Genomic DNA, 15,804 nt, shown 5'->3' with positions numbered 1-15,804 from the left:
AAGCTTGCTGCTGATCTAGTAGGTCCACTTGTACTATCTGATTTCCTTTTGAATCGATTACTTTATACACACTTTTTTCTTTCTTTTTTTAACAGACTTTTTGACTCAGGTAGAATGTCTTGGTTGGCACAGGCAACAAATGCCACTCCACTCACCCATAAAGAGCATGAGGCAGGGCCCCTCGTGCAGCTGCATAGTAGGGACCAGCACTCACCGACAAAGAGTACGAGGCAGGGCCCCTCGTGGAGCTGCACAGCGTTGGACTCGCTGAGCTCCAGCACAGGCCGGGGGTGCCAGGGGAAGAGCCGACACTCTGGATCGTTCAGCACCTCCACACGGCCCTGTCGCGAAATCATGTGACCCTCTGTGTCCAAAAGAATCAGGGTGGGAATACCTGGAGGTGGAAGAATGGAGAGAGAGAGAAATGTTTTTATTTTATTCATAATTATTATTTTTTTTCAACTTTGCCATTTCCTCTCACCACAGAGTGACGTGTACGCTCTATTCCCCCACTGAGTTGGTTTATTTGTGTGGTGTTGCAGGGTGAGGAGGAGCTTTCAGACCAACCTCGTCTCCTCACATCTCACTGAAAACTCTCACTCCCCCCCCCCCTCTCTCTCAATTGTGCCTTAACTTTCTCTCACCCTCACCTCACCCTTTCCCTCTCGGCTCAGACTCCCTCTGGGTCTACTGTTCAGGATGCTCTTTTTTTTATTTATTTTTTTACACACAACTCCCTCTGTCTTTCAGATTACGATCTCACTGCGGTATTAACAGCCTTATCAGAAACAGACACAGAGTACACACTGAGTGTTTGGCTGGGACGACATGAGGGTGTGTGGTGTGTGGTGTGTGTGTGTGTGTGTTTGTGTATGTGTTTATGTGTGTGGTGGGATTGTATGGTGGGGGCTGGCTTGAATTGGAGGGGTGAGAGTCCAGGGGTGAGGGGGAGCGGGGGACAGTATCGACTCAACCTGCATGCATTCCTCACATACCAGGCAGGAGAGGCAGAGAGCCAGCACTCTCTCACAGCATCCGCACTCCCTCCTCTCAACAGAGAGGGCAGGGAGAGAGAAAAAAGACTGAAAAACATGGGCCCTTCCATAGCGAGAGGACCAGTAAACTTGATTACAAGCCCACATTCCTCCGGTTGTGGGGCTATCTGTTCACTGTTCCCTACCCAGCACATATGTCTCTATGCACACACACACACACACACACACACACACACGTACCCGTACACACATACGCACGTGTACCCACACACACACACACACACACACACACACACACACACACACACACACACACACAAGCCCGTCATTGTGCCGCTTGTCGACATCAACACATCATCAAGCCAAATGATAAATGGAGACAGGCCGTGTTAACTTAACCTTGTATTCCGTAGAGTCTGTTGAGTCGTGATCGGCGAGCCTCGTCTGAGTATGGGATGGCCAACCAAGGCATCTCACTGAAGTACTGCTTAAAGGACTCCTCCGACCTGGGGTGGCAAACACAAACCAACCATTATGTATGCACAATGTTGAACTCCCTTTATTGTGTGTGTGTGTGTGTGTGTGTGTGTGTGTGTGTGTGTGTGTGTGTGTGTGTGTTGGATGAGTCTCACCTGTCAGCACTAACAAACACAATCTCAAACTTTTGACCCGACTCCTTCACTGTGCGGTACGATTCCACCAGCACACGAGTCAGACTGCGGCATGGAGGGCACTGCAAGAGAGTCACACGCACACACGCACGCACACGCACACACACACACATCAGCTCCCAGAAAGTATGAAGAACATTATGGACAGTATGAAGACGATTATGACAGATGTATTGAAGAACATTGCCCAGGGTAGGTTTCCTGATTCTGTATTTACTCCACTGAAGGCCACCACCAAAGCCTCACTAGCAACCAGGAATAACAAAAAGCTTTTGTCTCCTTGAGCTGTTCAAATGTGAGAACCAGTACTCCAGAAGAGCTCTTAAAACACCAGCATTACCTCGGCTTGGAGGCATTTGTTGTTGAGTGCGTGTGTGTGTGTGTCTCCTCTCAAGCCAGGCACTCAGAATGACTTCATCGTGCCTCCACTCCCACAGGATTAGGGCCGGTACTACAACACCAGGCTGGCTGTGCAGTGGGAGCAGGGTGGGTGGTGTTAAGATGTGGAGGAGGAAAACAACCAGACCGAGCCTGGCTCCCGATCAGTCTCCCTTCTCTTTTATGTTCTCTCTTTACTTTTTTATTCGACAAATTTCCTTCTTTCTCTCTTTCCCCAGTCGCAGTGACACAAACATGGCAAACACTCAATGATCCAAACACACAGTGCGTACAGCGTTGAACGGCGCATAGTGAGAGAGGAGGAAATGTGTCGCCCCCTCTATCCTGCCTGGGGTCGACCAAGGTTGCCGCAAAAGAAGAAAAAAAAGAGAAAAGAAGTGTCCCACACGTAAATGGACACCATGACCAGGTGGTACAGAGCACTTTCACGCCTGTAATGTTCTTTTAACGGTGGGTATATATTTACGCTGGTAAACGGGGGGAATGCGGCGATAAAAATACCTCACGTAAAAAAAAAAAGGAAAAAAAAGTGTGTTCTTTCAATTTGTGTGGGTCGTTAAGCTATCCTGAAACAGTCTGAATGTGTCATGGTGTGGTGCTGGGCTCAGGGGTAGGAACTGCACTGGGCAGCTGGCACGCAGGCTGGACCGCTGCCTAGATCTGCTGCAAGAACAGCTCATCAGTGACACAAGCCTTTCATGCATCACTGAGTCATGCCTTACGCAAGGATGGGCAGAGCATAGCCAGCACTGGAGACAGAGAGCGAGAGAGAGACAGAGAGAGAGACGGGAGAGAGACAGAGAGAGAGAGGGAGAGAGAGACAGAGACAAAGAGGAGAGAGGGAGAGAGGGAGAGAGAGAGAGAGAGAGAGAGAGAGAGAGAGAGAGAGAGAGAGAGAGAGAGACAATGGCCTGATGCTGTGAGGGTGCGGTGCCCACTTTAGAAAGCTAGAGTAGGTTATGACAGAGACGAGAGCAATGACCACAGCTTTAGACAATAGACTGCAACCTTCCAGAGCCCCACTGTTCTGCCCTGGTCATGCCCCCCCAGCTACACATCCTGCCCCTGGCCAGAACTCCTGCTTCCTCCCACTGTGCCCTCGCCACCCTGCCCTCACTCAGTGTTTTGATAGCGCTAATGCTCATATCAGAGGACAGCTGGGGGGGCTGGAAAGGAAAATGACGGGCACAGGCGCACGCACACACACACACACACACTCACGCGCGCACACACACACTTACGCACACAGGCACACGGACACATGCACAGGCGCGTGCACACACACACACACACACACACACACACACAGGCACTCGCACACATGCACACACAGGCACACACACACACGCACAGGCACACGGGCACACACACACAGGCACGCGCACACACAGGCACGCTCTCTCTCTCACACACACACATACACACACACACATACACACACATACACACACACACACACACACACACACACACTCACCCAGTGTGCAGAGAAGTACACTCCCACATAGTGTCCCTCCAGGGCGCTGCTGTCTGTCGTCTGCCTGTTGTTCCTGAGCAGAGGGCCGGCCACCACCTCCACAAAGGGCTTGGGCCCCCAGGGGAACTCCAGGCCTAAGAGAGGGGGTGAGGGAGGTTGAGTGTGGGTGAGAGAGAGGGAGAGAAAGAGAGAGAGAGAGAGAGAGAGAGAGAGAGAGAGAGAGAGGGCCAAAGGGTCTGGTTACTGAACTGAGGAGAGCTTTTCTGACAAGCCCCTCATTCAAAACCAGAGCACTCCCTCTTTCTGGCTGGGCTATTAGATATTAAATACATGCATATGTGCCTAACATTTGTCATACATTCGTCTTAAAACCCAGCCAGCGTGTCCCTTACTCACTGGCTCTTTTGTACTTGTCTGTGTGATCTGCGTTTGGAAACAGGACCAGGCCACACAACAGATGCAGAATGTGGTTTTAATGATGATTGAAAGCCTATGTCGTTCCCTTTCCCCATACGGCGTGTAGTCAGCTATGTCCCGGGCTCTCTTTCTCCCTCTCTTTCCCTCTCTCTCTCTCTGTTCTTTTCATCGCTTCTTTTCAAGGTTTTCTTCATTGTCAGTGTCGAGCACTAGAGATGCATTTGGGGACGGCCGAGCAGAAAGAAGTGCAATCATAAATAAAGCGCTGCAGGACGAAGGCTGTAAACATTCCTTCATGTTGACACGGCGCAGCGTCTTATTGTTGTCAGGGTTGTAAAAGTGGGCTACATCCTGGCGCTCCAGGCAAGTCCTCCGCCACTCCAGCGGGGCCTTTTATAACACTGACATTGAACAGGGGGGGGGGCCTGAATCCTCACTCACCTCACCCTACACCAACCCGTCCCTCCTCAAACTCTTAAACTGCGCGCTTGTGCCCCCCCCGCACACACGCACACACACACGCACACACACACACACACACACTCCTTTTTCTGCTACTGCTACCACACTACACGCCCTCCTTCTGTACAAACACTAAAAGGGGATGAGGAGAGAAGATTAATCTCTCTTCGTTGCCCACATCTAGTCACGTCAAGCTGCAGTTAATGAATCATGGGAATAATTCAGTACTGTGGGCTAGAACTGGGATTCATTAGGCAGACAGAGGGTCTGTCATGGCGCTCATGTGAAACCCATTGCCTGGGCCACACCACGGGTTCCATAGTGCCTCCCTTGGCTCTCCCTCCTCATATCACATGACTAATTGAGGGCTCTCTCATGTTGGCCAATAAGCGTCTGAAGAGCAGGATGTCAAAATATTGAGATCTTTCTGGCCACAAGATGACATCCTCTCGAGCAGTGTGGAATGCGAGCCCTGCCTCATGCTAACTGTCCGTCCGGCTCCACTTTAAAGCACAATAAATTACAGGGTTGCAGAGTGCGGGAGGGAGAGAGGGCACTCTGTAATAGTCATGCAATACCAGAAGTTGCATCAATATTGCATGTGGAAAACACCAAATTATCAATCACCGAAATGATGAAAGATGTGGCACGATGATATCACAGAGTGTGTGTGTGTGCACGTGTTAGTTTACCATGTGTGCATATGTATTTATGTATGCATGTATGTGTGTGCGTGTGTGTGTGTGTGTGTGTGTGTGTCTCTCAAGTGTGCGTATGTAAGCAGGCATCCATGCTTTCTCAAAGTTGACGTCGACGGTGATGACTCACCTTTAGGGTCATCTCGCACCACCAGGAGGCCGTTCCGACACACCACCTTCCCTGTGGTGGCGTCCACAAACACCAGCGAAGGGATACTGGTCACCTTGTACTTGTTCCACAACTTCATCTGTGAGCAGAGAGAGGGAGGGAGAGCAAAGAGAGGAAAACAGTGAGTATATAAGACACCTTAAAAACAACTGCATACCAGGAGGAGAATGGTCAACATTGTTTTTACACCAGGTGGTCAACTTATTGTTTCTACACCAGTTCATGATATCTTTGTTGCAGGGGAGGCTGGTGGATGTAGAATTCAAAGGACGGGCTCATTGTAATACATGAAATGGAATAAGGAATGGTAATGATACCATTCCTCATTCCATTCCATGAATTCCATGTGTTTTATTTCTCATTCCATGTATTACAATGAGCCCGTCTTCCGACTTAAACCTCCACCAGCCTCCATTACTCTGTTGACATACTGTACTGCAGAACAGACTCTATCAAAACCTTTCATTGAGAACTAATAAAGAACATAGTCATGCCATTTTTGCTATTGCTACCTTAAATTAAAAAGTAGCCTATGGAAGTTCCGGCAAGTATCTAAGGGGGTGTTGTTTCTCGAAAGAAAAAAGAGATTTGGATATGTGGCTGGTTGAATAAAACAGCAGTGTAGTGGGCCCTGCAGTGAATTAGCTGAAGGCTAGAATCACACAGCTGCAGGAGCTGATCTAACTTTAAAGAAACTGGCATTGGAGGAAATTCAAGAGGAGTATTTTGCTCCCACTGTTCTATGAGTAGGAGCACATGAGGATGTCCAGTAGCGCCTGAAAAATCCACACTTGACAAAAGCCTTTCTGCAACACTTGTGCCCCCACTACTGTGGACGGCATTTCATTTATCCACTCCAAGTAAGGATAACATAGTGAATTATTCAAGATTATATCGGTGAGGCCTACCTCGACAGGCCTTTATGAGTGATGAACACCTCTAAATCGAATTACAGTGACTGCTATGGTGAATAGGCTACAGCCGCTTGATATGGATATAAAATGTACCACATACAATCTGGAACATGCTCTTTAAAGCCACAAATGTGTGTTTGAGCTGGGACTATTTATAGTGAACACGTTCAATGGAGTCGTCAACATCAAAGGGAAGATCAGGCTTTTCATGCAGCCGAAACTTACTTTCCATATCAGAGGGAAGACTGCTGGTAGTCCCTTGAAAGACTATCTTCTGAGAAACACCAGTCTTGGATGGCTGGGTAAGAGAGCTAGGCTCCCTTTCCTTAGTGGAGGAACAATAAAGGTAGGGATGAAATGCGGCCTGCATGATTTAATGATAATGATTTAAGCTGTGTGGTTACTGAAGTTGGGCAGAAAGCCCAACCTCGAAGTCTCTGTCTCTCTCTCTCTCTCACACACACACACACACACACACACACACACACACACACACACACACGCACACGCACACGTACGTACGCACAAGTCTTCTGGGTTCAGTTACAGTTTTGCTTGAGGCTGATAGAATCCTTTTGTTTCTCCTCTAATGAAAACAGTGACCTCACTCCAGCAGCTCATGTCAACGCTCTGATACACAGACTGGCTCAGACTGCTGTGAGGTGTTTCACATGGCGTGTGTTCACATGGGGAGTGCATGGTGACCCCTCTTACTGTGTGACTTTGTGTGGTCAAACCATAGAATTAGAATTCAGTGAATGGATATTCCCGAACATTCTTTTGTGGGTGTATTAGACTTTAGCGTACCATTAGGACTTTTAAACAATTAAAAAGATCCTAATTGCTATGATATGAGGAGCTATTTATAATTCTATTACTATAGGACAGATCCCACAAGGCCCATAGAGATAGTTCTATTTTCTGTGAGCAGGCTCTGGTCAGCCTGCCTGAATGCTTTCTAGTCCCAGTGGGTAGACCAGAGGACCAAAGTCCTTCTAGACCGAGTCCGTCTGGAAGTCCTTCCAAAGCAAATCTCAGGCCATGCCAGAGTCAACAGTTCCACCACGCATCCCCCCCTGTCCTCTGGAAACTGTATCTGCCCCAACCAAATCAATGAGGTTTTAGGGGCCTTAACTGTGACTTTTCTCGAATAACCGACATGCCCTGCACCACATCTGTGAAACTCACACAGGCATATATATATATATATATATACACATATATATATATATATACACCGGTATATATATATGGCTGCTAGGATGGACTGTTGACGTAGGCGAGTGTCTGGGTGAGAGAAGGGGGACATGAGAAGGCAATGACAGGAAGAGAATGATAGGGTGATTTGGATCCACTCTAGCTGGGAAATGTCAAGGAACAGCTCAGATGTCAACTCCCAGTAGTGTCCTGGCAGAGACAGGAGAGTACTAATATGATAATGGTGAAAACAGGCAGGTGTTTTAGGATTGCTTAGACTACAATAGCATACATTGTGTGTAACCCAAAAACTGCTGTCTGTGCTTTAAACAGAATAATGTATGTAAGGCATGGAGGTGAACTGGATGTGAACTCCCTTTCATAACATTTGAAGTAATTCAAAGTTGATGTAGCTACATTATTGTACTGTATGTGTACAGAAAGTCTTCATGTTATATATGTGTACCCCACCTTGGTCTGAGCCTGAAGGGCTGGAAAACAGAGGAGGCCGCTGAAAGAGAGATCAGTGTGGCCAACAGAGAGGCCTCAGAACCAGTTCAGCCTCCTTTCACTGCTGCTAATTTACGGCGTTCCTGAATCATGCCCGTCTGGCGTTTTGGCTGCGGTTCATAGCACAACGCGGCCCTAAATCTCTCCTAGGTTTTCGATCCGGCTGTAGTAAAGTAAAGTGTGTGCATGTCACTGCTTCAGAGGTGTTATCATGATTTCAGAGCAGATGACAGGGCCTGATAATTACAAGTGTTACATCACCAACATCGAATTCATTACCAGCTCCAAATACATCTCAGCACCTCGAAAGGAAATGAAGGTGATTCATACTGTAGAGCTGGTGGAACAGCCATTCATTTAAACTTATGTCACTCTGTTTGGTTAAACAAGGTTAATTTAAATTGTGGTTCGACTGGCTGAATTCAGTTGCAACACTCAGTTCCTTTCTACAGAGAGGTTAAGGAGTTGTTGCTGTCACAATGTTCCCAATGGCAAGTAGTCCCACAGTTTTTCTAGTGGCTTGTTAAATAGTTGGAAACAATAGCAAGATTTGTTCAATTTTCTCCTGACATCTTCACCAAGTCAGTATATACTTATTTTCCTCCTCAATCTCCCTTTACAGACGAGAAAAATAGGAATCTTCAGCCGTGTCAATAGTGGTCCCTTTGATAGCTTCCCAAATATGGTAATTCATTCGCAGTCTTATTGTAGACAGCCAAATGCTGGAGCTAATTGTTCAAAGTGGGATCAATTCTAAGAAGAGACAATAAACATACAGAAGATGGTGACACCATACGCCACAAACACTCATACCTCATCCTGTCAACTCTAAACATATTTTCTAAACATATTTTCTACTTCACATTGTCAGCGGCTCCAAAACAGATCTCTGTGGTGCGCCGATGTTCATTTTGACTCTTCAGGGATTGACTTAATCAACGTATCGGATGTCCCATTGTGCTCTGTGTTTTAATTATATACTCTAGGGATGAAATATGTACAAGACAAAACCATGAGGACATGGTTGGGTAAAAACAAAAATGTGTAAAAAAAATGCTCGACAAAAGTATTTCACATTACGGTAGTTTGAAACACAATCATTGTTTTCATTGATTATTTCAATCTGAAATCAACACATAAAAACAATGTAATCACTCAGATTCTTCACATTTTCTGCAAATCCAGAAAAGAGTACCACATCATACATCCCCCTCATACAGAAAGATGATCTGTCTACATCCACATACTGTAACTGCACATCTTCCCTTTTTCCCCCAAGCATATTTTATGGAGGATTTCATTAGACACACACCAACACACACAAGACTTGCCAATAATACACTGGATGTGTGTGTGCCACAGACCCCCACTGAGACGCTGTCATCCGTTTGGACACCAGGGAGAGCTGAAAATCCATACTAACAATCCATTTACTCTCTCAAACACGCAGGCATTAGTCCCGCACTCGGCCCAGCGCTCTCCATACTAATTGGATCACGCATGGTTGCAGTTTCACTCATGGAGGCAGACGGTGAGTGGAGGAGCCCACTGAGGGACCAGTAGATCTGCATGTGTGAACGAGTACAGTATGGCAGGACCAGGAGGCCAGGGCCCTGCCAAGAAACAAGCCCCTAGCCTCCACTCACTACTGGACTTGTGCAGATCTGCATATCGTTTAGAATCATACAAATATGATTTTACAGCCTGCATACAGCCATCCCGTGGTTGTGAATGAGGTGAAAAGGGAAGGGAAAAAAAAAACGTGTACTCCACATCCATGTTTAGTGTCATGGATGGTAATCGTTTTCACGCTTCTTTGCACTGTTGCGCTTTGTTAGCAACACTCAGTGCTTTGAAAGGGGTGAGGAGGGTGGGTAGAGGGCCGGCTCTACTCCCCGGGGGGCATCATAGAACAGACACATCTGCTTCACTTTTGGCCTCCCCTCCCCCGGGTCGCTACAGACTCCGAAAGCCCCAGCCCCGCGCTGGAATTCAGCCCCTGGTCTTCACAAGCAGTGGCTGGCCAGTGCAGCTTTGGGCAGGCGGAGTGGCTGATTTTATTTTATTTTAATTTGACAATTTAGAAATCCATATAAATGTTGCTCCACTGGATGAAATCAACAATGCACACATAAAGACGTAAGTCCACTGACTTATTTTCAATTGTGGTCCTCAGGTGAGTGCTATCATGGTGGCTGACCACAGTGAAACAGTGAGACTAAGTCCTGCTGAGAGAGCTGGACTAGAAGGAATTCCACCAGTCATCCTGCCCCATTCACCTCTCATTGTTCCTGCCCTGACTCCTGATGCACAGACCTGCTTTCACTGGGATGTGAGGACTTGAGGCGACCGCCAATCTCTCGCATAACGTGGCTGTGCTGCTAACACGGCAGTTACAAAGGGAATTCAACATCATACAAAGGAACGCATATGCACCACCCTGCTGGGTATAAGCAGGGATAAAGTTCTTTATCTCTCAATAGAATACTTGAGAACAACACGACTGGACGCTACAAAGGAAGAATAAAGTGGAGTAGCCAGATTTGGCCTTTCACATAGGTTGTGTGATACGATAACAACAAATGTATTCATATTGTCATTTGATAACGCTGATTTCTGTGTTAGGGCTTTCACATCACCAAGGAACCGTTCCGGTTCGCAATCGCGAACCAAGTCTGGAACCACTGGTTACACTGGTATGAACGCGGGCTGGTTCGCCAGACAGCACCAAGGTTCGGAGGTTTCAGAACGTGAACGTGAACGGGAAAGGTTCCTCGGCGGTGTGAAAGCCCTATGTGTAATGTGTGTGCTCTAATGTCTCTAAGGATGTTCCAGTATTTCATCTAGTCTAGTACTAGCATTCATGACGTTTTTGAAAAGAATTATGTTTTTATGATGTCTCCACTACTAATGATGAACGACCAGAATCCTAATTAGACTTGATACGCTTAATCAAATCACAAGTCGAATCTCAATGTCTTTCACTATAAGGCCCCCCAAAAATGTCCTCACATAACTTCCTCAAAAGGAATTTACTGTGTTCTAGAACATCAGTAATGTGTTCCACATTTATCAGAGTGTAGCGGGCAGGCAGAGGAAACCGAAGTCAAGTCTCGGTATGATTTGATTTTATAGTTTAAACTGAGACGTACTGTATATCTCAACGGGGGGCAAGAACAAGATGATGTTCTAAGACCGGAGTGGAATTGAGAGGGACCCCTTTAATACCCCATGGCAGGGACGACAGCCAGATGATAATTCAAACTCAGTTTCAGTCCATAAACCTTGTTTGTGGGATGTAAAGCCTGCAGTGCTTAAAGACATGAGCAGTCTTGTCGTTCCTTCTGTCTTTAAGCAGGCTGAGGAGTGGCATCTGTCCCACTGCTAGTACAGTATGAATAACCAGTATCATTGCAGTAAAAAATCATCTGGTCTAAACAGCCATGGTCAGGGTTAAACCAGGATAAAAAAAGAATTAAAGAAAAATAATGGAACCTCCCTTTAACGGCATGAGGGCTCTGGTGTCTCCTGCTGTCTTTCAGCAGGCTTAGGAGGGACGTCTGTCTGTCTGTCCAGCCCCCCTTTAGACTCACTCACCAAGGCATTCATCATTTATTGGGTCTTTTTTGTAGAGTCTGTCTGCGGGCTGCTTTAGCCCTAGCCATAAAGCTTTACTTTGGAAGGAAGACCAGGAGAACAGTGGCATTTGTTTTGGGAGAAAAAAAAAACTAAGCTGGAACTTACAGCTTTTCATGTTCATCACAAAGCCACATATATGATACAGTACATATGATACACATATACTGCAGAGAAATCAAACTCTCGCATCACAGAGCCCATCATTCTCATCAACAGTTGAATTCAGACCTGCCTTCATTAATACAGCCCCAAACCACTTCATGTGCCTGCATTTTGCCCTCAAGAATAGATAGCAGAACAGAATTTTTTTTTGGGATGAAAGGCATTTTGGATAGAAGCCATGTTCCTGGTCCTTGGACAGTAACTATACGTGGAACAGACTCATCCTGTCTTGTCTCTTTACACCCCTCCTCACTGATGAACAACCCAGGCCTCTCGTGTCTCTCTGTTCCACTGGGCTCATTACTGGAGCTCTCCTGCACTATATAACCTCTTATGACAGATAAACACACTTCCAGGAAAAAGGAAAAAATACTTTTTTCTCATATATCAATCCTGCCTCTTTAAACGCAGCAACTTAGTGCTGTATCATATTTATCCCCTAAAATATTCATTGGGTCTGACCAATTTTTGGGGGGAGCGGCGGATCCCTTGCTCGTACACACACAGATATGCAGGGCTAAATTGCTTTTTGCTATAAAAACCTTGTTACTATGGTAACCCCCCAGTCAGGATGTGTCACAGAGTGCCAGACACATTGTGGGCCCTTAGTTAATAATTCAGTGATAAATTAACGGTTTTGTGAAGAAAACAGGTGCCAGAATGTCAGAGGGCTTAGGGGGAATAGCTGAGTGGAAAAAGAGAGTGAGAGAAAGAGAGGAAGAGGTGCGTTTCTCCTCCATGCGTTTCCTTGTGTTGAAGCACAAAAGCTGCGCTCTGAATGCAGGCTCTTAATCCAAACTTGGACTCTGTATGGCTGGGCTCTGCCATGCTCGTTTTTATTTAGCAAAGAATGCAACGGGTTTGTAAAGGAGGTAAAAGCCAGGGTAACTCAATAGGTATCTGCAGCATTGTCTCTCCACAGGGGTGTGTGTGTGTGTGTGTGTGTGTGTGTCGCCCCCAAGGCCTACACTGCAAGGTCAAAGGTCAGTCGGCAGGGGGTGCATTCTTCACTCCCGCTGCTGTTTAGAACAATCCTGCCTGCCTCCCAGCCCCCACCTAATGGTAGCGGCTCCCCTATGCCCTCTCCGCCTGCAGAGCCCAGTGTGTGTCCTGGCTGACGGGTTTACATAAAGGGCACACACCACAAGCCCATACATTCACAGTCAACAGTGTATGTGTATATATATACTGTATAGTTGAGAAATAAATTTGCCTTTACAGTATATGAATGAGCATGATGTATGTATATATATATATATATATATATATATATATATATATTAAACATACTGTATATATTGTTTTATAATTTTTATTATGGAGACCGTCTTCCTTCATATACTGTAGTGGAAAATATATTTCTCAACTTGAACACAGACCCACATACCACAACACTAAATTATTAACCAGGTTACAACTACTGCAGAAAGCGCATCAAAATCACGCATTACCATTATATACTTTAATGCAAGGAATACTATAAGTGGTATAAACGACATGTTTTATTGTGTCTTCTGTAGTGAGCGAAGCCTTTCAGTCAGCCGTTTGATCCTGTCCTCCTCCCTCTCATCAAGTCCAGGCCTGCAGGTTCTCAGAGAGAGTTGGTCTGGCCCTGCACCACCTGGACCTGGTCTGGCCTATGAGCACCGCAGACACAGACACACAGTCACACACAGACAGACAGACAGACACACACAGACACACACACACACACACACACACACACACACACACACACCTGCCCTCACCACTGGGAAATAACTGGTTGTCCATGGCGTCTGCCAGAGATAATTAATATCACATTTTCTCATGCAGAAACTGCAATCCAATACAGTATCAGACTGAACATACACACCCACACAGACACAACACTAAAACACATCTCGTAAAAAAACACTTTGGGCTACACTGGGATGTACCCTGCCTGCATATTTAAAATGACACATTAGCGTGCAATAACATGCCTACAATATTGTATCCTACAATATGTATGAAGAAAAAATCATTGAGATGAGCTTGAATATATTATGTTTTTTAAATAAATAAAGAAGAGAAGATACGTTTAGCGGTGACTCATGAAATTATATAAACAGGTTCCATGTTTAGGCTGGAGGCGTGCACTAGTTTCCTGGAGTACCAGAGGAAGGGGGGAGGACATTTACCCAGCTCCTTCCCTCCTTTGACCTCTGTGTGAACCCACTCCTCCTGGCTGGGAGGGAGAGGGGAGTCAGTCTGCGGGTGTCTGGTCCATCAGCTTTACAGCCAACCTCAGCACAACGTATTCAGATGTAAATGCAACAAAGAAGCGTACAGCTACAGTATCTCGATGTTGGTCCATTTCTGTGATGCAATAGTTTTGGCGAGATACAAAATCTGCGATAATCTGAAAATGAAAAATGCACATATTATGGTACATGTTTTTTTTGTTTTTTTGGTCTCAAGGGTTCACTCATATAAATGATCATGGTATTGTGTCATTTGGTACATTCTCTATGACGACTGGTGCTCATACTGTAGATTTCATCACTTTTTTTTCATCTTTTGTGTTACCTCAAAATGCAATATATCACTATGGGCAATATGTTTGACATATTTGTTTGTGCTGTAATTGTATATATATATATATATATATATATTTATATGGTATATATTTAAACACACACACACACATATATATATATATATGTTTCAAATGCCACTTAAAAAGCCTATATGCAATGAAACAATAACATATATGCACACTGTGTAATACTGCAGAGATATATGGTGCTGGAGACTGTATGGGTTTGGTTTGATTGTGCTCTCCACACCACCAAGGAGTCTTGTAAATCTCAGTGACACGCTTCGAAACTAAACTGCATCATAAAGCAATATAGTCAGGAACACCAGCCAACACACACACACACACACACACACACACACACACACACACACACACACAATAGACCAGCGGCAGAACCAGGCTCAGTAACACCAGCCAACACACACACACACACACACACACACACACACACACACACACACACACACACACACACACACACACACACACACACAAGCTTCATGCAAGTCCAGTTTCTCACATCTAGTGCAGTATGTAGGCTGTGTCACAGAAATTAGATATCAACAGGATTGGTTACCTTTCCTCAGGGGAGAGAGGTTGTTGTAGCTCATTCTGCCCATTACCTGAGAGAGATTAAGCCGCACAGTGTTGCACAGTGACATGAGGTTACACTGTGACACTTTATCTCCATCCATTAACTCATATCCTCCTCTCCTCTTACACTCATTAAAAGGCACATCTGTTTTCGCTAGTGGGTTTAGGGCCGAGCTGTACATCTGGACAACCCCCCCCCCCAACCCCATCTCCCGCCACCACTAAACGCCCCCCCCCTCCCCCCAACACACACAGACACACACACACACACACACACACACACACACACACACAATCTCACCCCCCCCCTCACCACCACTAAACACCCCTCTCCAGCCCCACCCACATAATAATGTACTCCTCTTCCACCCTTATCCAGATCCTCTTTAATCCCAACAATATTCTCACAAAATCAGCCAGGATTGGGCGACTGGACAGAGAGATTTATGGGCGCAGATTTGATAGGTACACAAACTTAAGACCAACTGACACCACTGAGCAACACATAGGTCCAAAGCCTTTCCACCCTTTACAGACAGACAGACAGACAGACAGACACACAGACACACACACACACACACACACACACACACACACACACACACACACACACACACTGAATGTGGAGTAAGGGTTCACATAGGGTGTGAATTTTTGCAAAAATCCTCTAAATATTTTTTTTTTCTTTTTTATTGACCCACTTTATGAAAATCCCCACTCCGGTATTTAGACGTGTACCATATGGGTGGTGAACTGTGGAGTAAGCTTAGCTAAGCTGCCTCCCGAGTCCTCAATTGACTTACTGGCCTTGTTTCCCCACAAATCAACCTTCAGGCTCAGCCCACAGCAGAGCAGTTCACTAGTATCAACCCACAGAGACAGTTGTGCTCTAACTGAAACACAATCAGTCACACTGACTGTCAGGAGGCTCGTAAAG

The 15,804-nt window shown here is 45.9% G+C and overlaps 1 protein-coding gene across 1 annotated transcript in view; it reads right to left on the bottom strand.

The window, feature by feature from the left end:
- nxn (nucleoredoxin) overlaps positions 1-15,804 on the bottom strand; it is a gene marked incomplete at its 5' end in the record, with an annotated part of 49,103 nt that overhangs the window by 7,130 nt on the left and 26,169 nt on the right. The window contains 5 exons of the mRNA XM_080526566.1: positions 215-394; positions 1,395-1,501; positions 1,628-1,728; positions 3,543-3,676; positions 5,250-5,367. Of these exons, the coding sequence (XP_080382692.1) occupies positions 215-394; positions 1,395-1,501; positions 1,628-1,728; positions 3,543-3,676; positions 5,250-5,367 (640 nt within the window). The remainder of the gene's footprint in view (positions 1-214; positions 395-1,394; positions 1,502-1,627; positions 1,729-3,542; positions 3,677-5,249; positions 5,368-15,804) is intronic.

Source organism: Nansenia antarctica, assembly GCF_963989245.1.
Source record: "Nansenia antarctica genome assembly, chromosome: 3".
NCBI lineage: Eukaryota > Metazoa > Chordata > Actinopteri > Argentiniformes > Microstomatidae > Nansenia > Nansenia antarctica.
This window is presented reverse-complemented; position numbering and strand designations above follow the sequence as displayed.